This window comes from Phoenix dactylifera, chromosome 8 (assembly GCF_051530095.1).
Source record: "Phoenix dactylifera cultivar Ajwa chromosome 8, Ajwa_hap1_PhDact_Kaust_v1.1, whole genome shotgun sequence".
In the NCBI taxonomy this organism is placed as follows: domain Eukaryota; kingdom Viridiplantae; phylum Streptophyta; class Magnoliopsida; order Arecales; family Arecaceae; genus Phoenix; species Phoenix dactylifera.
In genome coordinates, this window is record NC_143197.1 from 29,442,856 (window position 1) to 29,464,431 (window position 21,576).

The 21,576-nt window shown below is 39.9% G+C and overlaps 3 protein-coding genes across 9 annotated transcripts; 1 reads left to right on the forward strand and 2 right to left on the reverse strand.

Moving 5' to 3' along the window:
- Positions 1-1,128: 1,128 nt before the first annotated feature.
- On the forward strand, positions 1,129-16,783 carry LOC103714407 (uncharacterized). 4 transcript variants are annotated; one of them, XR_015968391.2, is made up of 7 exons: positions 4,192-4,946; positions 5,391-5,469; positions 7,093-7,183; positions 7,392-7,458; positions 7,997-13,405; positions 13,510-13,727; positions 16,049-16,783. XR_015968391.2 is itself a non-coding variant. In XM_026807391.4 (5 exons), exon 1 carries the CDS (start codon positions 1,162-1,164, stop codon positions 3,571-3,573), a length of 2,412 nt encoding a protein of 803 aa, XP_026663192.4. In that variant the 5' UTR covers positions 1,129-1,161; the 3' UTR covers positions 3,574-4,004; positions 4,112-4,176; positions 5,391-5,469; positions 7,093-7,183; positions 7,392-7,458. The 4 variants fall into 4 exon arrangements, 3 of the variants coding, with proteins under 3 accessions (XP_026663192.4, XP_026663182.4, XP_088559572.2); XM_026807391.4 differs by lacking the exons at positions 4,192-4,946; positions 7,997-13,405; positions 13,510-13,727; positions 16,049-16,783 and adding exons at positions 1,129-4,004; positions 4,112-4,176; XM_026807381.4 differs by lacking the exons at positions 4,192-4,946; positions 7,997-13,405; positions 13,510-13,727; positions 16,049-16,783 and adding exons at positions 1,129-4,004; positions 4,112-4,137.
- Positions 9,449-13,442, reverse strand: LOC103714379 (aldose reductase-like). 3 transcript variants are annotated; one of them, XM_088703452.2, is made up of 9 exons: positions 13,278-13,442; positions 12,551-12,601; positions 12,377-12,450; positions 12,009-12,096; positions 10,621-10,827; positions 10,444-10,515; positions 10,141-10,182; positions 9,850-10,026; positions 9,449-9,771 (listed from the first exon to the last, which is right to left on the reverse strand). In XM_088703452.2, exons 1-9 carry the CDS (start codon positions 13,425-13,427, stop codon positions 9,682-9,684), a joined length of 951 nt encoding a protein of 316 aa, XP_088559578.1. In that variant the 5' UTR covers positions 13,428-13,442; the 3' UTR covers positions 9,449-9,681. The 3 variants fall into 3 exon arrangements, with proteins under 3 accessions (XP_088559578.1, XP_008799819.2, XP_088559579.1); XM_008801597.5 differs by having other exon boundaries at positions 10,141-10,206; XM_088703453.2 differs by having other exon boundaries at positions 10,141-10,206; positions 12,377-12,472; positions 13,278-13,418.
- On the reverse strand, positions 15,010-19,457 carry LOC103714380 (aldose reductase). Of its 2 annotated transcripts, XM_008801599.6 has the most exons (9): positions 18,524-19,453; positions 17,838-17,888; positions 17,678-17,751; positions 17,324-17,411; positions 16,154-16,360; positions 15,990-16,061; positions 15,690-15,755; positions 15,402-15,578; positions 15,010-15,323 (listed from the first exon to the last, which is right to left on the reverse strand). In XM_008801599.6, exons 1-9 carry the CDS (start codon positions 18,671-18,673, stop codon positions 15,234-15,236), a joined length of 975 nt encoding a protein of 324 aa, XP_008799821.3. In that variant the 5' UTR covers positions 18,674-19,453; the 3' UTR covers positions 15,010-15,233. The 2 variants fall into 2 exon arrangements, with proteins under 2 accessions (XP_008799821.3, XP_088559574.2); XM_088703448.2 differs by lacking the exon at positions 15,690-15,755 and having other exon boundaries at positions 18,524-19,457.
- Between the last annotated feature and the right edge of the window lie 2,119 nt (positions 19,458-21,576).

Sequence of the window (21,576 nt, forward strand, 5' to 3'; positions counted from 1 at the left end):
ATGTTAATCTGACTGCATGACATGAACCATATATTATACCCTCTTATATAGATCCTCTCATAAATGGATCCTAAACAGACTACATGAACTTGAATATTTGGTTAAGGGAAGTGAGACAAACAGTTGCTGCTAAAATTCGTTCTAGAAGGTCGCTGACGGATCCATATAAGAGAAAAAAAATCCGATCTACGCTAAACAATCTGTATACAGGGAATGAAGAAGAGCTCGAAGGTTGTCAAAGTTGATCCGGTCAAAGGCACTTTGATACTTAAGTCAAACAAGGCTCTGGGGCATAGCAAAAAAGTAGAAAGAAAAAATCTAGAATAAAGTAGAGAGAGAGTAGAAAGTATCTATATATTTTATGTGCTTGGTACCTTGAGCTTTCTTTTTTAAAGAAAGAGTTCTTGCCTCATCTGAGTTGGACTGTAAAGCCGAAAGGTAGGAGGAGAGCCTTTTCTTATCTAAATCAGTTCAAGAATCTAAATCCAATTAAAATAGGCCTCTTATGATCCTACATATTAGTTCATAATTGGATGATAGATTTAGGTCACATCACAAACCATGCAAATTTTGCCTACAAGAATGCATGCACGTGAATTTCGCCTTTTCCATATATTTTGTATCTAGGCCATGTTGAATTTTATTACAAATTTGGGATCAGAAGCTTGCATGCTGCCAATATCGTTGATCCAGGCCAGTCAAAATTGCAAGGTGCAGTCACCAGCATGTGAGTCAGAATTTGCGAACTTTGACACGGGTCATGGCTTGTGGACGGACCCAACTCCTGGCAACATTCGCGGATACGTGGCCCCATTCTGCTCATAATTCATCGAATTTGGATTGTGTTCTTCACGCAAAAGAAGGATTCCCCTTCCTTCATGCGAATCCACCATTGGATCGCGCAATATCCGTTTTGAAATTTCTACGAGCCGATGAAAGAAGAAGTTCGAAGTGCTTTGATAGCTGTGCGGGGCATCATCCAACGTTTGACGTCGTGAAAGAAGAAAAATCATTCTTTGGCGCGAAAGATATAACCCGAACCATTACATCATGAGTTAACCACAGTACGTACCGATCAAATCTCAGCCGTCGATCTCCCCTTCCCTCCCCTTCCCCCCGCCTTCCAAAACCCCTTTCCGCGTCTCTCCCCCACGACGCACCATGAGACCACCTCCTCCCGTCCCAAGAAAACCCTGCCGGCCCTTGTCCTGCTCCAGCGCCTTGTCCAGCTCCAGCTCCGCCGCACCGGGGCCACACCACCCCACTCAGCCGCCTGGCGCCGCTGCCTCCGCCGACGACGACATCCCCCTCCTCCGCCGCAACCTCGCCCTCCTCCTCTCCCGCCCCTTCCTCGACGCCACCCTCTGCCGGGAGACCCTCGCCCGCCTCTCCCCTTGCCGCCTTGACAGCCTCCTCCTCGATCTCCGTCCGGCGATCAAGCCCCGCCCCGCCCTCCGCTTCTTCTCCTTCGCCTCCGACCGCTGCGGCTTCCGCTTCACTTCCCGATCCTACTCCCTCCTCGTCCACGCGCTCCTTCGCTCCAACCTCGTCGCCGCCGCCCGCCTCCTCCTCATCCGCCTCATCGGCAGCGGCGCCGGCAGCAACCTACCCCTTCTCCTCGACGACCCCAGCCACCGGTTCGCCGAGGTCGTTCGCGCCGTCGCCGACACCATTTCAGCGGATGAGCCATCCTCTGGTGCGCTTGATACCCTGGTCCACGTTTGCTGCACCCAGTTCCGATCCGACGTCCCGAAGCTCGCCGTCGTGGCATTCAAGATCCTTGTCGAGCGAGGGCTTTGCCCGTCTCTCAAGACCTGCAATTTCCTTCTGGCCTCGTTAGCTAGGAGCAGTGATTGCAAGAATGTGTGCACGGTGTTTGAGGGAATGCGACAGTTTGTTTTCCCAGACGCTTACTCGTATACTCCTCTCATTGACGTCCTCTGCAAGAACCACGAGGTCGAGAAGGCGATCAAATTGTTCTCGGATATGGAAAGCTCGGGAGTTTGTCCTACAGTCGTTACTTACAATGTGCTGATCGATGGGCTCTGCAAGAAGAGGATGTTGGATGAGGCATTTAGGTTCAAGGAGAAGATGATGAGGAGCTCGGTGAATCCGAGCGTTATCACATTCAATATTCTCATCAATGGCTTGGTTAAATCCAATAGGTTTGGAGATGTGGAGTGTATCCTAAAGGAGATGGAAGAGATAGGTATTGCGCCAAATGAGTTTATTTATAATACTCTTATTGATGGGCATTGTAGGATGGGGCATTGTTCAGAGGCTTTGAGGTTAAAAAATGAGATGGTTGTGAAAGGATTGCAGCCAAATTCAGTTACTTATAATGTGCTTGTACATGGCTTGTGCATGGCAGGGGACATGGAGCAGGCTGTGTATCTCTTAGATGAGATGCTATCAAATGGAATGGAAATAAATGTTGGGCTATTTAATTCAATTATTTTCTACCTTGTTACAAATGAACTGAGATTGGACTCTGCCGTGAGGTTCTTGAGGGAGATGTTGTTGAGGAATTTAAGACCAAATGATTCTCTAATGACGTTGATGGTTAAGGAGCTATGTGAGAACGGGAAGCATCGTGAGGCAATTGATATTTGGTTAAAAATGCTAGAGAAGGGTTTTGGTGTGAACACCATGACTTCGAATGCTTTGATTCATGGGCTATGTGTGTCCGGAAACATGAAAGAGGCAGTTGGGCTTCTTAGGGCAATGCTTGAGAGGGGATTGGCTTTGGATAGGGTGACATACAATACTCTGATTTCAGGATGTTGTCAAGAAGGGAAAATGGATGAAGGGTTTAAGCTTTGGGAGGACATGACTAAAAGAGGGTTTAAGCCTGATATTATTACCTATAATACATTAATACACGGATTATGCAATTTGAGTAGGATGAAAGAGGCCATTGGGCTTCTGGATGAGCTTAAGAATGAGGGTTTGGTTCCGGATCTTTTCACATTTAGTACAATGGTAGATGGTTATTGCAAGGCTAAGGAAGTCCATAAAGCCAAAGTCTATTTGGACGAGTTGGTTAGTTGGGGTTTAGAACCAAACAGTGTCATCTATAATTCACTTATTGGTGGTTACTGTAGGGATGGTAAAATTTCAGAGGCTTTAAATCTTCTTGATGAAATGAAAAATAAAGGAATCGCACCAACTTCTGTGACTTACTCCACCATTATGCATGGTATGTGCAATGTTGGTTGTGTGGAAGAGGCTAAGAACATGATTTTGAAAATGAAAGAGGATGGTTTGGCATTGAATGTTGTAACCTATACTACACTTATTGGTGGGTATTGTAGAATAGGTCAAATGGATGAAGCATGCAAAGTGCTCGAGGAAATGAGTGCTAGTGGGTTAGCCCCGAATAAGGTTACTTACACTGTCCTGATGCGTGGGTACTGTGAAATGGCAAACTATGATGCAGCAGCTAAACTTCTAGATGAAATGCTGGATAATGGTATTGATCCAGATGCTGTCACTTATAACACGTTAATGTCTGGTTTCTCGAAGGAAGGTAGAATGGAGAAGACTTTTAAGATACCTGATTGTATGACTTGAAAAGGTGTGGTGTTGGATGAGGTTTCTTAAACTACTTAACTATTACTGGATGCCAAAAGGAAGCTGCTTCCATATCCAAAGGAAGCATTATCAAGCAGGGAATTGGGCCTTAGCATGTCAAGCTCGCTTCATGGGCAACCGAACCTGAACAACTACTTTCAAAAGAAATTATATGCATCTAAGGCATGTGTTAACATGCGGTGGAGAGTTTCCCTGGGACTGCAATCCTAAGGCAAACTTGTGCTTATATTCACCAGCCATGAGCACTAATTCCATTTTGGAGATGGCACTCTTGAAGGTTGAGATGGTTGGCATTCATGAAGGTAGAGATGGTTGACATTCATATCTGGCTGATGATCATAGGCTGACGGGTTCTAATCTTGCCAACTGTGCTTTTTGTAGTTTGTGGTTTTATGTCACTACATTAGACGGTATACATGCATTTGATCATATTAATATAATCTCATACTGTACTCATCTTTCTTTCTAAGCATAGCTGTTTCATTCATGCTTTTCCATGTGATCTACCTTTATGCAGGCAGCTTATTGGAGAAACATGCAAAGGTACTCATTGCACATACTAAAAAACATAGCACATATTAGGTATCAAACTTGTCTCACTTTAGATGAATCCTTGTCCTAATATATTTTTTCAAGTTGTATTCCTATTTGATCTGCATATTTCCATGCCCACCCTATTGGTTTTGGGAGTAGAATACATGGCTAGTTGTTTTGCAACTGGGCAATATTCCTATTGTATGTGAGACTTGTGGATTTCCTGAAGTTGTATGAAAACTAATGCCTCTTTTCCTTGTTTTCTTTTTTATAATGCTATTTCCTTTTCATTATCCAATTTTATGAATTTTGCATCTAATTCTTGCATTGGAAAGATTATATTAAAGATTGGGGTTTTGACCAATTCATTCTAATTGATTCGCAAACTTCTTCATAGTCCTGATATCACAAGATCGATTCCAACCTATCTTCCACAAGACTGTAAAATTAGGGCTGTTGGTTGGAACCAGCAGAATCTTAATCCAGTTGATTATGAAGTATGACTTAAATTCAACTTGTTATTGACCTTTATCTTCGATGTATTGATTCTTTTTGTCCGAAAAAAAAAATTGAAGCTTGGGCCCTCTACCTCACCAAGTTGCACGGTTCATATTTTTATTAAAATTGGAAATGCAATATGTTTCAAACCTAAGAATTTGTATAGAAACCATCTTAAGGGAAAAAAAAGATGTAGCTATATGTACTGACTTAAATTTATAACACAGTCAAATATCCACTGAAGACTACCATATTGTGGCAGGAAATAGTTAAGGACTTCACGAAGACATGTTGGTTCTCTTCCCATGTTAGAAAAGCAGGTACACACACATGAACCAACCTCCATCATATACTATACAGTGTCTACTTATCATGCAAGTGATCCATATCTTTTCCATCCATAATTAGGAAAACAGGTGATAAATTTGCATCACCTTTGTTCACATCAATATCATCACCTTTGTTTTACTGACCAGTTATTGGTAATCAGACACATTCTACTTAGCCATATTATAATCGACAGAAACCGTTATAACTTTAACACAATAAGTGTTCGTGTTATTATTTTAATAAGATGCACAAAAATGAATCAGTTTTTACCAGAGTGATTAATGTGACTTTTCATTATCTTCCATGTGTCATTCCCAAGAAATTTTCAAGATAAATAGAAGTCTTATCAAAATTTTAATCATGCGATTTTTTCTGCGATGTGTCTGACATAATTATCTCTTGTAAAAATTAAATTTAAAATTGATTATCTGCAGGATATCGTTCAAGCTTAGGATTTCAATTTTGAACTCAAAGGAACCATCAGCCAAGCATCATCATCAATGTCAAAATGAGGTGTGTTCCTTTGTTATTTCATTTTATTATTTTTTTATGAAGTTACAATATGTTTGTGCTTGATTGCATGTACATGCAGCTGGTGTTCTTTCGGGGCATTTATTAGGGCAGTAAAAAAAAATCACGGTTTCACAGCTTTATAGAGATATTTCTTATGTGGTGTTATGTTGCAATTTAACTGGGAGAAAGTTTGATGGCTAGTGCTGGACGAGCAATCTAACTGAGGCCCATGATACAAACGTCAAGTGTCTAGAGGAACCTGGTCTAGAGAACTTTGGACAATTTGACACCAGGACATCTCTGTACCTTATAGATGTGCTTATGAGCATACTTATGAATATAGTGGATAATCAATTGTACGAATGCTCATATATCATAAAATTAATAAAGCCTTCACAAAATTGTTATGTTAGACTTGATTTTTGATTAGAATTGCCAAAAGTTGATGCGTAGTGGTTGTGACATAATAATTTACCAATTTTAAGTATCAAGTAATGTAAGTGTCCATTCAGTGGTCCAAAAATTGGGAGCGTGGATGCAAGACATAAAGGATATTTGCATTCAAAAATGAAAACTGCATTCTTCTGTCTTCGTTAAGATTTCTCACTTGGAGCATTTGGATCTAAAAGAAACTGAAGAAATTAGAGTTTACTTGTCTCAAGGTTTTAGTAAATATATAGTTTTAGAAAAAGACTGGAGGGCGTAGATATAGCCTTTTGTCTCTCCAAGCAGTACATTATGTTCCTCGAGAATATTATATATGGATTACTTGAATCCATCTAGCTGGCAATAATTAAGTTAAATTATCCAAGTATGATTGCAATAATACATCAGCCATTTACCATCACCTCTCAGATTTAGAACAAGATACTATATGGTTAGGATGATGTTGAATCATCTGTGGTGCTTCAAAAGTGGCTATCTGCCATCTGCGGTAATGCAAGGCTTATTTTAAGATGATATTATTCTGCCACAAAAAAACCATTTCTCTCTGCATTGAGAGTGGTTCTAATCGTGCAGCTTGCTAACTGGCCTCCTTAGGACAGGTCATGGCAACTTATAGGACTGGCGTCCTCTTACTGTATGAACATGGTGAATGATAGGAGGATATAGTATTCTGGATCATTATTTCTTTTTCACAGTCATCCTGCAAAAATGAATTTGGTGCCATCTCTGTACATTGCTAGCTTTTTGGTTCACCTTGCCACGACAATCAATCTTGAAGGACATCACCTGTCGTAGATCTGTGAGCCTTCAGCTCTGGACTCAACCAAAGGTTGTAGAGTTCCATTTGATTAACTAATCTGGCATTCTTTGATGTTGTTTTACATGCTCATTATTGATCAATAAACTAACAACTATATATTTATTTTTTGTCAGTTTTTAATTCAATTTATTTGTGTAAGTTTTGAATCCTAACCTGTGACCAGTAATGAAGACATATTTGCAAGTATACTGTGAAACAAATTTGATTTTATAATTTCCTTTTGTTGCACACAAATCGACAGTTGTAACTTGATGTTGAAGTGCTGACTGGGAGTCGCTTTACCAGTCTGGGTATGCAATTCTATAATCTTTTCTAATAACACCTAAATCTGTAACTTAGTATTTGTACATCATCAGGTTGCACTTAGCTGTCATGGATTAGGATCCAAGATATGACCACTTCAACTTAGAGGGAATGCTGATGAAGCCTTGACCACTAGTATGAAAGGTTAGAACCTGGAACTGACCATGCCTTTTTTCATCTATAATCAACATTCTGCTTCATCGCATCCATCACTCCATCGGAGATCGGACTGTGAATAGTTTTTGGTGAAATCAGACCATGAATTGTTACTGCCTGCCATTGCATAGGTAAAATTGCAGTGCTTCTTTGACTCTAGTACAGTGTTTTGAAAACAAATTTATCTTGATTTCAGTGGTGGGATCACTCAGCAAGCATTAAGAAGTGATTAAGGGACAAGATCAGAGATGGTGTATCTAAAGGTTCAGCTTCACATCTCATTTCTTATCTTGGCTAAACTGACACTGATATGTAATGAACCAAAAAGTTGCATGACTTGGTATAGATTGATGCTTTCATACTTCTGGATCAACCAAACGTCTTTGGATTCTTTTATCTATAGCCTGCGGTCTTGAGTCCTTGGGAAGATAGTTGAATTATTGCTGAAATGCTTATCTGATAATACTTTATAGAATTGGAATTTGCTCTAAGCACTTGTACTTCTTTAAATAATTTATAGTTTGAGTTTATCATCTTTGGAACTCATGTACCATTGCCTCACACAGGTCAGCCATAGCATGCAGATAATTGGCTGACCATATATTGATTTGCTGCTATGCTCCAGACAATTTTGGTATGGGCATATTAACTGCTGCCCACATAAGCTAAAGAATAGCTAAGATGCTTGTCTAAGTTGAACGTACCTAAATTACTTCCAGATTTGAAGTGTTTTCCCCCATATAATTTTAGATTCCTAGGCCCAATAAACATGTAGCAAGTTGAAGTATTGATCTTTTGCAGAAAAAATGATGCAGCTTAGCTTCTATGCAGTTTGATGTTCTTCTATACCCACGTCTGTCTCCAAACCGATCAATAGCACCAAAGGTTTGCATTCTTATTTTGGCTCTCCAGGCTCATTTTCTGGTCCTGATGCCAGCAGGTTAGCTCAGTTTATAATTACTGATATGTAGAAAACCATTACGGCATTGCATTGTTTCTTTGTAACAGTTCCATGTCTATGTTCTATGCTTACACAATACCATCGTCCTTGCCAAAACTTCTGTAGCATGATTTGAATTCGTTGCCAAAATGTTTACCTAATACATCATCGTCCCATTAACAAGATTATTTAACCTAATGAGCATATGACCAAATGACCGGTGTTCATTTTTCTTGGCCATAGTTATTTTCATGGTTTGTCTTGCAATGACTTATCATATGAAATGCCTGATCAGATCAGTTAAAATAGTTAGTATGGAGATTTTAAATTTGAGTCAAAGGTGTGGTCTATTTTGGTCCGAAACCAAACCAAAATCGATCCCCGATTTTGGATTGCAGTTTGTTTCAACGGTATTGAAACCAAAGATGGCAATCAGATCGAGTTCGAGTTGGACCAGATATAGATTGGGTCGAATACATGATTAAATAAGCCAAAAATCCAATCTTAAATCTGGTTATTTTATTAAACAGATTTTTTAACTCGATGTACAAGTTGAAATAAATTAAATAGGTTAAATGATTAAGCATTACCGCCCCAATTGAAATTTACTAAAACTAACAACTAATATCATTTTATATTTTATTTTAATAATTACAATAATATGGAATCATATCTTCACTATATAAACAGCCCATTTAATTTTAATTTCCAATTATTTTTTAATTAAAAAATAGATAATAAATATGATCCTTAACAAGCCTAAAACTTCGAATGAAACTTTGACTATATGATTTTATAAAGACCATCCGAAACAACTAATAATAAAAGACATCTCATAGTAATAACAACTTTTCTTATAATAGTTATGTTGTTTTAAATTGACATGCATTTAATTATAAAGCAATTGATTTTAAAATTCTTGAAAGAAATACCTAAATTTGATATATTTGTGAATTCAAATAAAAACTAAAAGAAATATGATTATATTCAGCTTTAAGAGTTCCATTTTTTGTATGTCACGAAAAGCAATACGTATATATACGTATTGAATTTCAAAAAGCAATACGTATATATACGTGATGTAATTACTCTAAATTCTTAAATTTTTTAACTTTTTAACTTTTTATTATGTTTTTGCGAGGGGCAAAGAAATTGTTGTCAAAATTGAAACTCCATGGAACCAGTAGAAACCGAAATTTCAAGATCTCATGATCTACCCATTGGTTTGATCCAGTATCTTTGTTAGTGCAAACGAGCTAAGTGCATTGAAACTCTCGTACTCTTAGCTAAACCCATACATAACAAGCACAGTATTTAAGCAAGACATTGAGCACCTTAACCGGATAACATAGAAGCACAAAGCATAAAACGAAAGACAAGAGCATAAAGCAAAAGTTATCCTAAAGCAAAAATTTTACAACTACAGCACACTTTGCATTCTATTCTTAAGGTACGGTCCTAGGAAAACCAAGCAAAAGTTATACAACTACAGCACACACTGCATTTTATTCTCAAGGTACAGTCCTAAGAAAACCAAGTAGGCAAGCTAGTCCTCGTTGTCCCACAAGTCGGCTGCACACCTGTATGGACCATGGGTCTTGTTCACAAATATATCTTCTCCATCCAAGACTCTCCTCTGCAACACCGAAAAGCTCATATGAGTTCCATCAAAACAGAAGCTATGTCCCAGCTAAAGAAGAGTCCCGATATTCACCTGATCCCTGATGCTACTCAGAGCCCGGAATTCTTCTTCAGGGATTTCCCATCCAAAAACCTGGATGTTTTCCTTTATTCTTTCAGCATTTGTTGATTTGGGGATGACACTGGTCCCCCTCTGGAGTGCCCATCTCACAAGGACTTGCCCCGGGGTCTTGTTAAGCTTGTTTGCTACCTATATATAGTAATTGTAGTTAAAAAAAAAAAATCAATTGATCAAAATAATCTGCAGCAGCATCGATGCAGCAAAACTTGATGGTAATAGTAGAACAAAATGGAGATGACAAACCTCTGTAACAGTTGGATCATGTATAAGATCACGGCCATCATCCTGAGATCCAAGGGGAGAGTAGGCCTGCAAGTGTAAGACTTACTAGTCTTATGCATGTCTAAATTCTATACTTGGGAAATTTTGAAACTATAGTCAAGACACTTTTGACTTTAATTCTACTCTGTTGGACACTTGGACTTTGATTCCTGCTTTGTTTTGGTTGTTATTCCTGTCTTTGCAGCTATATATTTCTATTTGTATTGTGTTGATGTTAGTAAGACATATTAGTGCCTCTCAAGAAGATAGGCATAATTTTCTTACAGTCACATGGATCCCATTTTTCTTACAAGCCTCCAACATCTTATCATTCCTCCAACCTGGGTGCATCTCCATCTGTGCTCCAGCCCAAGGAAACATGACATTAGTCCAGTAGTAAGATAAGTGCTTCATCACTTGTAGGGCCCTGAAAAAAACATAAAAAAAAAGGAGATAACATACCTGGCACACTGAGGGCATGGTTTGTGCAATTCGGAGTAGCTTGTCAAGCTTCTTGAGTGTGAAGTTGCAGACACCAATATCCCTAACTAGTCCATCTTTCACCAGCTGTTCCATTTCTCTCCACACTCCTTCCATGTCAAAGTCTTGTACTTCTCCTGCTTCTGGTGGCTTATGTGCTCCTCCTTTCAAGTGAATGGGCCAGTGGATCTGCCACCGCCAAATATAATTAGTTCTCATGACATTTTGGAATGAACTGTAGAGTTCATTTGTAAGCCTTGGCTTGTAAACCTCATCTTAGATTAGCATCAACAAAGATAAGAACTACATGATACTAACTACCCTGCTGCTACAAAACATTCCTATGGGTCTTTTAAACTAGTCAAGGCTTGTTTAGATATTTCTACAGGATTAAACTGAAAATTCTGTAGGAATCAGGTGTGTTGGCCCATTTATCTTGCATTCTAAGAGCCTGTCTAAAACCAGCACAGGTACTAACCTTTGGACTGCAGGATTAAAAAAAAAGACCTATGATATTGATAGAGGGCCATGCTTAAATGGTCAGGCTAATACACGAATCCTACAAGATTTTCAACCTAATCCTGTAGAAATATCTAAACAAGGCCACAGTTTTATCATTATCCTAGAACTATTCACATCCTATCAATGTTAACCTCTAACTATCGCCAATCCTTTAGGCACATCCAAACTGTTATCCCTACCAAGGTCTCTTCAAATTTACGTGACATAGTTTATAAACATCCGTAACTCAGATGCTGGTAGAATTAATGTATAAACTGTATATTCATGTGAGGTATAATGTGGAGCACAGTTTCAACTTGGAAAAAAAAAAGGCGGATAGATCTAAAACTTGCTAGTCTTGTTTATCAGAATTATTGAAAAATTCTCAGATTATTCTTGTTGAATTTTTTTTCCTTTGATTGAAAGGGACTCTAAATTAATTGTAGGCAATCAATTTTACTTTAAAAAATTAATTTGAAGTTGATCACATATAATTCAAGAAACATTTCAGGAAAACAAATTAATGATGCTATTGATTGCTAGTGATGGTGGTGTTTCAGCTATTGTTTGTCATTTTTGTCTCTTTTATATTTGTTTTTCATTAGTTTAAAAGCATATTAATTGCTTAGATTCTTTGTTCTTATTGATTCTTTTCTAACTGCTGATTATCTGAATTTCTTGAGCTTTTGGTGAATTCTCCACATTTTTTTTAATTTTCAGAATCTGGGATCTTGGCCTCTAGCTGAACATTTCCCCAATGGCTAAATTTGTGCCCACAGTAGAACATAGTTTTTCTTGCCTTAAGCTAACAGAAATAATGTGGATAGCTGACAAAAAAGCCTCGTTCATTCGAAAGACTGTTTAAGTACCAGGTAGAGATCCAGGTAATCAAGTTGTAGATCCTGGAGTGTGGTCTTCAGTGCAGTTCGGACTCTATCAGGAGACAAATCTGAGCACCTGCATAGAACAGTCTGAGCTTCCTGTTTAATTTTCTTTCTGATGCTGTGATAATAAAGGTTGCCGATAGAAAGCCACAAAAAAATCCCTATTAAATCAAAAAAGAAAATCCTATAAAGAGAGCTTCATATCCATGAAAAAGTAAATTGTTGGCCATGCTGTTCAGTCTGTTGCCACTTGGATTAGCAGCCATTTATTTAAAACCAACGTAGATATCTAAACATTAGGAAAAAAACAAACAGAGAATCGCCTAAAAGTGAGTGATTGGATGATTCCATACCATATCTTGGATGTGATGAATAGGTCTTTTCTATCAATCCCTGCTTGCATAGCAGCTGCGAGGCCATGTCCCACCTGAAATTCCAGGTAGATAGATCTTGAGAAGAGCCCTGTTGTGGATCCAATCCTGGCATGAAACAAATTGAAAAGAAAAAAAAGTAAACCGGACTGTTACCTCTTCCTGAACTCCATATTCTGCCGCTGTATCGACATGTCTATATCCTGCCTGCAGTCGTCAACGGACACACGGCATGAGTATTTGCTGATATATGCATATGGGAGGTAAAACCATTACCTTTTGCAATGAGTTAAGGCCATAAGCTTGATTTATTCCTGTTCATGCTTTGCTTTTCTTTGTGCCTATTGAGACAGTTTTTTTCAGTTCATGTCCGGTCCATTAACAGCTCAAAAGTGGGAATATTCGAATGCATGATTGTTTATTTTTCATCTTGTTATTCACGAGCAAGTAGGGGTTCAAAAAAAACATGTGATAACACTTCATCCTCCTGAACTAGTGGAACTTTTTCCCTTTTAAAAAAGAAACAAGAAAAGAAAAGATCTCAAGGGGCTATATGGATGCCCAACTATCGCTTTTTTGATGCAAATAGAGAAAGGAACCCTTCCCCCAGCTTTCGTAATGAAGGGGCCGACTATCTCTTCCCTGCACCAACTGATGTATCCAAAACGAGGGCCGAGAAGATTAGTTTGCAAATGAGCCTAAATTCCAATTTGATTCTGAATCATAGGGAGTGCATGTTAAAAGAGCAATAAACGAATGCTTATGTGATACAGTAAGTAACCTCTATAAAATATTCTTAGCTTGGCTTTGGTCTTTTTTTTGTCTGATACACCAAAAATTCCACGGGGTGTGGAAGCGAGACAGATGGGGAGAGATGGAGAACCTCGGTGATGGCCGTGAAGACAGCATCAGAGGCCTTGGAACCAGACCTCCAGGTGCCGAGCCCCACCGAGGGAATGGTGTGCCCGCTTATCAGATGGAAGCACCGGGGATCCGCTTGGCCTTGCGCAGGTATCAGTTGTGCTTGTGCCATCCTATCTTCTCTTCCTCTTTCCAACTCCTCCTCCCTTAACAAAAAAAGCTAAGATAGGCTTGATGCCGTCGATGTCTTATAGATGGACAGCGCCGTATGTATGTATGCAGCTCAGAGTGGAGGGCTTTGGGAGAGTGACACCTATGCTCATGACATGACACGTAGCTTTGAGCTCTCTTGACACATTGCTAACTTTTTGGTGCATCTTGCCACGACAGCAGCAATCTAGATGGACATCACCTGACATAGGGTTGTGAGATAAAGGCTTATTGCTCCTCACAACCGACTCAGCCAGTCAAGGTTTTACCTTTTACAGTCTTATTTGATTTAACTCGTCTGTCATTCTTTTATATTATTTTACATGAGAATTCTTGGTCAATAAACTAAGAATTAAACCACCTATTGGTTTGTGTAAGTTTTGAATCCTATTCTCTTACCAGCGAAAATATACATTCAGAGATACTGTGAAGCAAAATTTATTCGTAAATTCCTTCTAATGCATGCAAATCGACATTTGTGACTGGATGCTAATTTGAATTCCAATTCTTCCTCAACTTCAGCCCACTGTTTGGTGCGTAGATTCCACATTTCTACTTGGCTCAGCTGAAACGAGATTGACCCTCTATGACATTCTATCCAAATTAGTGGTGTAAACTCAGCAAAGCATTACAACATAATCGAGGAACAAGATCCAAACTGGGGGTTATTTTTGCCCCAGCTGATTTAGATTCCCAGGCCCAACAAAACATAATTTAGATTCCATCCAAATTAGTGGTGTAACCTTTTCTTCCATCCAGTATTCCAGTTTGATATTCTTTCATATCCACGGCTGACTGCAGGCTGATAGGTAGCACCTAAATGGATAAGCTCTGAAATGGTCTTGTTCTTGGTGCTGCTCTCCAGGCCGTTCTGAACTTCCGATGTTAGCAGATAAGCTCAGTTTGTAATTGCTCATATGTAGCAGACCAGCAATGTATTGTGATTTTTCTTTGTAACAGTTCCTAACTTATCTTCCATGCTTGCATAATACCAGCTTTGCTGCCAAAATTTCCAAGGCATTCAATTAAATTATTTTTTCTGAAATGTTTAACCTCATATCTATGATCATGATGTTGACAAAATTGTTGACCTAATGAGCATATCATCAAATGACAAGCATTCAACTCTGTTTGGCCATATCAATGATATTATCTAAGTTTGTCTTGCCATGGCTATCATATAGAATGTAAAATGCCTGACATTTCATGTCTTAGTTTGAGTGAAATAATCTTATGGATCTGTAGTTTGTGTTGCATCATCTATTAGTTTATTCCCAAGCATCCATTATTGCAAGAGTTAGCAGCATTTGAACAATCATACACCTAGGGAACCCATAATAAGCACCAGATTTTCCCCCTGTCATGATGACTTTTTTTTAAAAAATTTTGTGACCCACTTTTCTTCTTTCTCTGTCTTTCTTTCTATCTTCTTGTGTTATTCTCAAACTTTTAATGAAATGGTGGAATTTTCATCCCTCCAATTACATAAAAAAAAGCACCAGATTCTAAAGAGATCGATAAGATCCCACATAAACAGGATAATATCGAAGCACGAAATAAACAACACTACATAAAACAAATGTTATACAATAACACTACACTAATGCATTTTATTCTTGAGGTTCAGACTGAGGAAAACTCGTCATTGTCCCACAGGTCAGCTGAAGCACGAAATAAACAACACAACATAAAGCAAATGTTATACAATAACACTATACTAATGCATTTTATTCTTAAGGTTCAGACTAAGGAAACCCAACAAAGCAAGCTAGTCCTCATTGTCCCACAGGTCAGCTGTACTCCTGTATGGGCCATGGCTCTTGTTCACAAATAGATCTTCTCCATCCACGACCCTCCTCTGCGCCACCAAAAAGCTTATATTAGTTCAATCACCACAAAAACAATGTTACAACTATAGAATAGGACCCATACTCACCTGATCCCTGATGCTGCTCAAAGCCCGAAAGTCCTCTTCAGGGATTTCAAACCCAAAAACCTGCATGTTTTCCCCTATTCTTTCAGCATTTGTCGATTTCGGTATGACACTGGTCCCCCTCTGAAGTGCCCATTTCACCAGGATTTGCCCCTGGGTCTTGTTTAGCTTGTTCGCTACCTACATAAAAATAATCGAGGGTGTAAGAAATTGAACTACTCAAGAGAATTAGCAGCATTCAAGCAGCAAAACGTAGTAGTATTACTAATAGAATAGACTGAGATGGCAAACCTTTGTAACGGTTAGATCATGGATAAGATCACGCCCATGATCCTGAGATCCGAGCGGAGAGTAAGCCTATAAGCAGAAAACTTCAGTTCTATAAATGTCGATACTCTCATTCCTGAGAAAAATGTGATCATGGTTGGATAATTGTGACTCCGACTCTACTGGCAACTTGAACCTTGATTCCTACTCTTTTCAGTTTTTCTGACATTTCCTGTCCTAGCAACTCTATGTGTCTATTTGTTTTCTGTTCATTTTAACAGGATATTTTAGTGCCTCTGAGAAATATATGCATAGTTTACTTACAGTGACTTGGATCCGGTTCTTCTTACAAGCTTCCAACATCTTATCATTCCTCCAACCAGGGTGCATCTCCATCTGTGTTCAAGCCCAGGGAACGTAACATTGGTCCGGTTGCATGATAAAGGCCTCATCGCTTGTAGGATCCAGAAAAAATTAGGACTGTGTACCTGGCACACTGAAGGCTTCGTCTGTGCAATTTGGAGCAACTTGTCCAGCTTCTTGAGTGTGAAGTTGCAGACACCAATATCCCTAACAAGTCCATCTTTCACCAGCTGTTCCATTTCTCTCCACACTCCTTCCATGTCGAAGTCTAGTACTTCTCCTGCTTCTGGTGGCTTATGTGCTCCTCCTTTCAAGCGAAAGGGCCAGTGGATCTGCTACAATAAAGTACTGTTAGTTCTTGTGAGCCATATTTTAGAATGAAATACAGAGTTCACGTGCCAAACTTGCTTCTAAACCACAGTAAGAGGTACAGAGCAACACTTCCTGACCATTAAAAGCCATTCTTATGGGTTATTATTTTTCTATTCATTCTTTTTTTTTCTTTTTTTGAGTGAATATCTGCTCCTTATTCTTGTCATTATCGATCTCTAGCATAGTTTGTAACACTTAAATCCATGTTATCTTACGTTTTATGATCACCAAGCTGTTACCTTGAGCAAGGTGTCTTCAAATGTACTTGGCAAAAATTCTAGATTATTTGTAGTTTAGCTGCTGGTAGGAATTAATGCAAATGCAGCAGATAGCCATATACTGGATTCATGCACAAGCAATCAGTGAAGATGCTTCATTAACAATGACTCGGCCATATATCCAGACCTATAAGTCTTGTTGTTGATTATATGTTTACAATGTTTTCTGAAGTGTCGAACAATTCTTGGACTACTCTTGAATAATTTGCCATTTGAGTGAGTGACTCTACTACACATAATTCACTAAATAAAAATGTTGAATAGACCGGCAGTATTTCGAGAAACATTTCCAAAGTACAGATCAATGATGCTATGGCGCTGCTAGTGATGTTGGTGTTTCTGCTATTTTTCATTATTCGCCTGTCATTCTTGTTGTCTCATAATTAAAATCATGTATCATTAGATTCTGTATTTCTGTCAATTCTTTTACAACTTATAATTGTCTGAATTTCTCTTTCAATTTTGGTGAATTCTCCACGTTTTTTTTCTCTGAATTTGAGATCTTTGCCTCTTGCTGAAGTGTTCCCTAATGTTATGTTTGTGGGTGTAATGGAATGTAGTCTCTTTCTTACCTTAAGCTCATATAAGAAATATAGAGCGGTAGGACAAAAGTAAACCTAGTCATCCAAAAGACTGCTTTAATACCAGGTAAAGATCCAGGTAATCAAGTTGCAGATCCTGGAGTGTATTCTTCAATGCGACTCGGACCCTGTCAGCAGACAAATCCGTGCACCTGCACAGTGCAAAGCTTACTGCTTAGTTGCTATCTGATGCTCTCTCAAGAAAGATCACAGAATGAAACCCACCTTAAAATTCCTATAAAGAAAATTCCTTAGTCATGTCAAAAAGTTTGTAGATTGTTGACCATGCTGATCAGTCCCATTCCACTTGGAATTGTTGTCAAGTTATTTATAGCCTACTTAGATATCCAAGCATTGACCCCTTTTTCCTTTTTTGAATAGGGGAAAAGAAGAGAGCAGAGTTGTGATGAATTCATACCATAGCTTGGATGTAATGAACAGGTCTTTTCTTTCTATCCCTGCCTTCATCGCAGCTCTGAGGCCTTGTCCCACCTGAAATTCCAGGCAGCTGGTTCCTGATGGAAGTTCTCATGTGGATAGCTGAAACCTGATAGTCATGAGAGTTACTAGATAATTACCTCTTTCTCAATTCCATATTGTGATGCTGTATCCACATGTCTATAACCTGCCTGCGGTCCCAAGTGAAAATATACATGGCATGAGTATGTGCTCGGGTATGATTAAACAGGAAGCAAGACCCAATTGCCTTCTTTAATAGGTGCCTCATAAGCCTGATTTATTCCTCTCAATTATTAAGCTTGTCCTAACTAAAACTCTTTCATTTTCTCAGCTCATGCACAGTCCATAAACAGCCCAAAAGTTAGGATACTAGAATGCGCGATAGCTTGCATTTCACATTGATGTAGACATATAAGCCAGGGGAAGAAAAAAAAAAAAGAATTAAGTTTATTTCCATGTTATCTTCATTGAGAACTTTGAGGGGCAATTGCCAACTATAACAAGAGTTTTAAATACAACCTGTAGTTTGCAAACCGGCCAACCGACTGATCCCCGTCCCCTTCATATTGGATGAGGGAGATCTGAATTCAAATCTAGGTGGGACTGCCTTCTGATTATTGAATCTAGGTAATTCTAAGAGACGATATCCCCTAAGTTTTCTTTTAAAAAAACTGATAATGTATAAGAAGTGCATGTTATAAGTGCAAACATATTCTCATGTAATCTAGTATGTAATCTTAGCTGGGCTTTGGACGGATTCAATCAGATACGTGTCAGCAATTTGAAAGAGAGATAGAGAGAGGACCTCGATGATGGCGGTGGAGACGGCGTCGGAGGCCTTGGAACCAGACTTCCAGGTGCCAAGCCCCACCCGGGGGATGGTGCGGCCGCTCAACAGCTTGAAGCCCTGGTGATCCGCTTGTCCTTGCGCCGGGAGCTGGTGTGTTTGTGCCATCCTTTCTTCTTCCTCTTTTTCTCCTCGCCCAAGGGCTGGAGATTGGCTGGGCTCGACATGTTGGTTCTCTTATAGAGGGAGCTCCCCAGGCACGTATGCATGCGGCTGAGAGTGGAGAGCTGCGTGAGAGTGCCACCTATCGTCATCACATCACACCATGAGATGACACGTAGCTTGAGCTCTCTTTACACGTGTGACTTCCATGCAGGCGAGAAGACCGTTCTTCTTGGTGGGTTGCTACTTGTGGTGGGGCTTTGCCCGAGCAGTTGCCACCTTCCTTGATTGGAGGAGGCGCGGGCGCTTCAAAATCGACCTGCAAAATTGTCTCATATAATTCATATTTGTTCATTGATTATTTATTTATTGCTAGTTTTGGTGGTTATGTTTATGTTAGTCCTTTGGCGGAGCGGCTAGAGTTTTTTCATGGGCAAGTGGATGGAGCGCTTGATTCCCTTTTTCCTTTTAACTTACGCGGACGTGGCCAAGCATGCATGCACTGCATCGATGATATAATTTCTCTTAGAACATCGTTGAAGAAATTATATCCTAAACCAGATGCACTGCATCGATGGTGCATCACAGAAATAAGATGAGAGAGGGGACAATTTAAGATGAGCTGCATGGTGAATGGACATGAGAAATCTGACTGGTTTGGTGCACTCCTAACATACACATAGTTTTGAGTATGATTTGCCTTATTTTCAGCGCCCAACCCTAGTGGTTCATCAAATGGGAGATCGCAACAACAGAGGCGGTCGTTGCAGTGCCGGCCCGAGCGTTAGGCGACCAAGGCGGTCGCCTAAGGCCTCGGGCCAATGGAAGGCCTCCGGGAGGCATGACCCAAAGAAAGCAAAGGCCCCATGTAAAAACGGGAACAGGAGCTGGTTAGGAGTCTTCCCCCTTGATGGAAGGGAGGTGGAGAGTTTCCTGGCCTGCAGAGAAGCAATTTGGGAAGTTGGGGACAGTAGTTTTGTTTTGGGTGGAGAGAGAGAGAGAGAGAGGAGGAGGGATTTGGTTGGCTTGATACACGCCTGAAGCCACTCTTATCTTTCATCCCATCTCTTTTTTGGTTTTGTTTTTGGTTTTCCTTCCCTCACATTACTCCTGATCCAGCTGGGCCATCAGCAAGAAAGATAGGGGGATTGGAGATGGACTTCTTGAGTTCTTGGAGGGTGGAGATTCTTTTAATTTTCTCCTCAGGGTTTCTTCTCCCCTCTTGGGTGGTAGAGAGAGAAAAGGAGGGAGGGGGTTGAATGGCTGCTGTGCTGTGATGTTGCAGTTGCTGCTTGGGTACTCACCTGAATGGGAGATGGTGGGATGGGACTTTTATTAATTAGATGGAGTAAATTTTCCATAATGCCCCTACTTTGTCTTATAAAGAGGCGCCTTTCTGGATAAATTCTTTTCTTTACCTTGACCATGAAGTGCCACGGGATGACCTTTTCTTACCCTGCTCTTGCTTGACATGATAAACAGTATTGCCAAGCATTGTCTCAGTTATCAGTCTCATGGCCCTTTTTTTAGAGCAATTACATTTTTGTGCTTTCATTCAAAAATTATATTAAATTGGAAAAGCTTCTTATCTATCTCTGTTAAATTCATGTATCTTTGTTGAAATAGTGTACTTGATAGCTATCTATTTTCATATTATTTTTTAAATATTTTATATTTATTAAAAAAATTATTATTAAAAAAAAGAAGCCTCATTCATTGGATTCGCCTTAGGCCCCCAAATGTATCGGGCCGCCCCTGGGTCGTTGTACTATCCGAGTCTCAGTATCAGCCCCGATATCTCAACCGAGCTAGTTGCTACATCTTTGGAGGGTTCAGTGAGCTTGAAACGGCCCACTCCGAAGTCGGATATCGTGACGCCATTGTTTCTCACGCAGTGGAAGGTGCCGATCGATCACTGCTGCAGGATCTCCCACGCATATGATGGAGAAGAAATCTGGAAGATCGGTACTTACTTTCCACCTGCCCACAGCCGAATCAGACATTTGGATCACTGGTCCGCAGTACCCCACGGAACAGGCATGTACCACCGCATAGTTTTCTTCGTCAACATGGAGGCCGAATCCATGTAGAAAAGAAGCATGAGGTGGCTCCGGGAACAGGAGCTGTTCCTCAATTACAGGTTTGATTCATGAGAACTTACATTTGCTTAACAAAGTAGGAGCCCGCCTGAGGAAGCAATGGTATTGGGAGAGTGTTAAGCACGTCGAAGAGGGTTCGAAGCAAAACACACTCGGGTCATGGCCGCAGGCATCACTGGCAGGTGACGAAGCGGGCGTGCCTGAGAAAAGGCGAGTTGTCATTGTCATCGTTGTCACGAAGCAGCCGGGCAAGGGGATTTGAACAGGCGGACCACGCGAGAAGAGATAAGAGCGTTGCTTGATTTCGACGCACGCGGCACGTTTGAATCCAAAAATAGAGTGGTGCAAGGGGAGATGCTGAAGGAAATAGCTGCGGCTGCCTTTGCTTTCACCTTCCTATCCAACATGGTAAGGAAAACAAATCCAAACTAGCCCTACAGAGGAAAGGATGGAGTTCTGCAGGGTTTAAAGCTAATGGAATTATATGATGCTCACGCTTATGTGTCGAACTGATGGAAGACTTTCATTCAGTGTCAGGAAGAAACAACTTCTAAGAAATTTGGAAATATTGGAATCATCATATCCTCTAACATATCTGATTCATGACTGAAATTAAAATTAAAATCAGAAACAAATTTAAATACTAGAAGAAAGTAGGGGTTGGAGTATTTCCATCCCCTCTCTAGAATCAGCATGAGAAATTTTCCAACCAAATGGCTGAAATAAGAGCCACTCATTTTCATTCACATTCTAGAATTCAACTCCTCTCGAACTAAATATGCCCTAAAAGTTAGACCATGGGCCAAATTC

Coding starts and splice junctions, on each gene's coding strand:
- LOC103714407 (XM_026807391.4), top strand. CDS start 1,162: ATGAGACCACCTCCTCCCGTCCCAAGAAAACCCTGCCGGCCCTTGTCC.
- LOC103714379 (XM_008801597.5), bottom strand. CDS start 13,427: ATGGCACAAGCACAACTGATACCTGCGCAAGGCCAAGCGGATCCCCGG. Junction 12,602..13,277: donor TCTTCACGGCCATCACCGAG/GTTCTCCATCTC, acceptor TGACGACTGCAG/GCAGGATATAGACATGTCGA. Junction 10,828..12,008: donor ATTACCTGGATCTCTACCTG/GTACTTAAACAG, acceptor TGGCGGTGGCAG/ATCCACTGGCCCATTCACTT.
- LOC103714380 (XM_008801599.6), bottom strand. CDS start 18,673: ATGGCACAAACACACCAGCTCCCGGCGCAAGGACAAGCGGATCACCAG. Junction 15,756..15,989: donor AGAACCGGATCCAAGTCACT/GTAAGTAAACTA, acceptor TTCTGCTTATAG/GCTTACTCTCCGCTCGGATC. Junction 15,579..15,689: donor ATGATCTAACCGTTACAAAG/GTTTGCCATCTC, acceptor ATTTTTATGTAG/GTAGCGAACAAGCTAAACAA.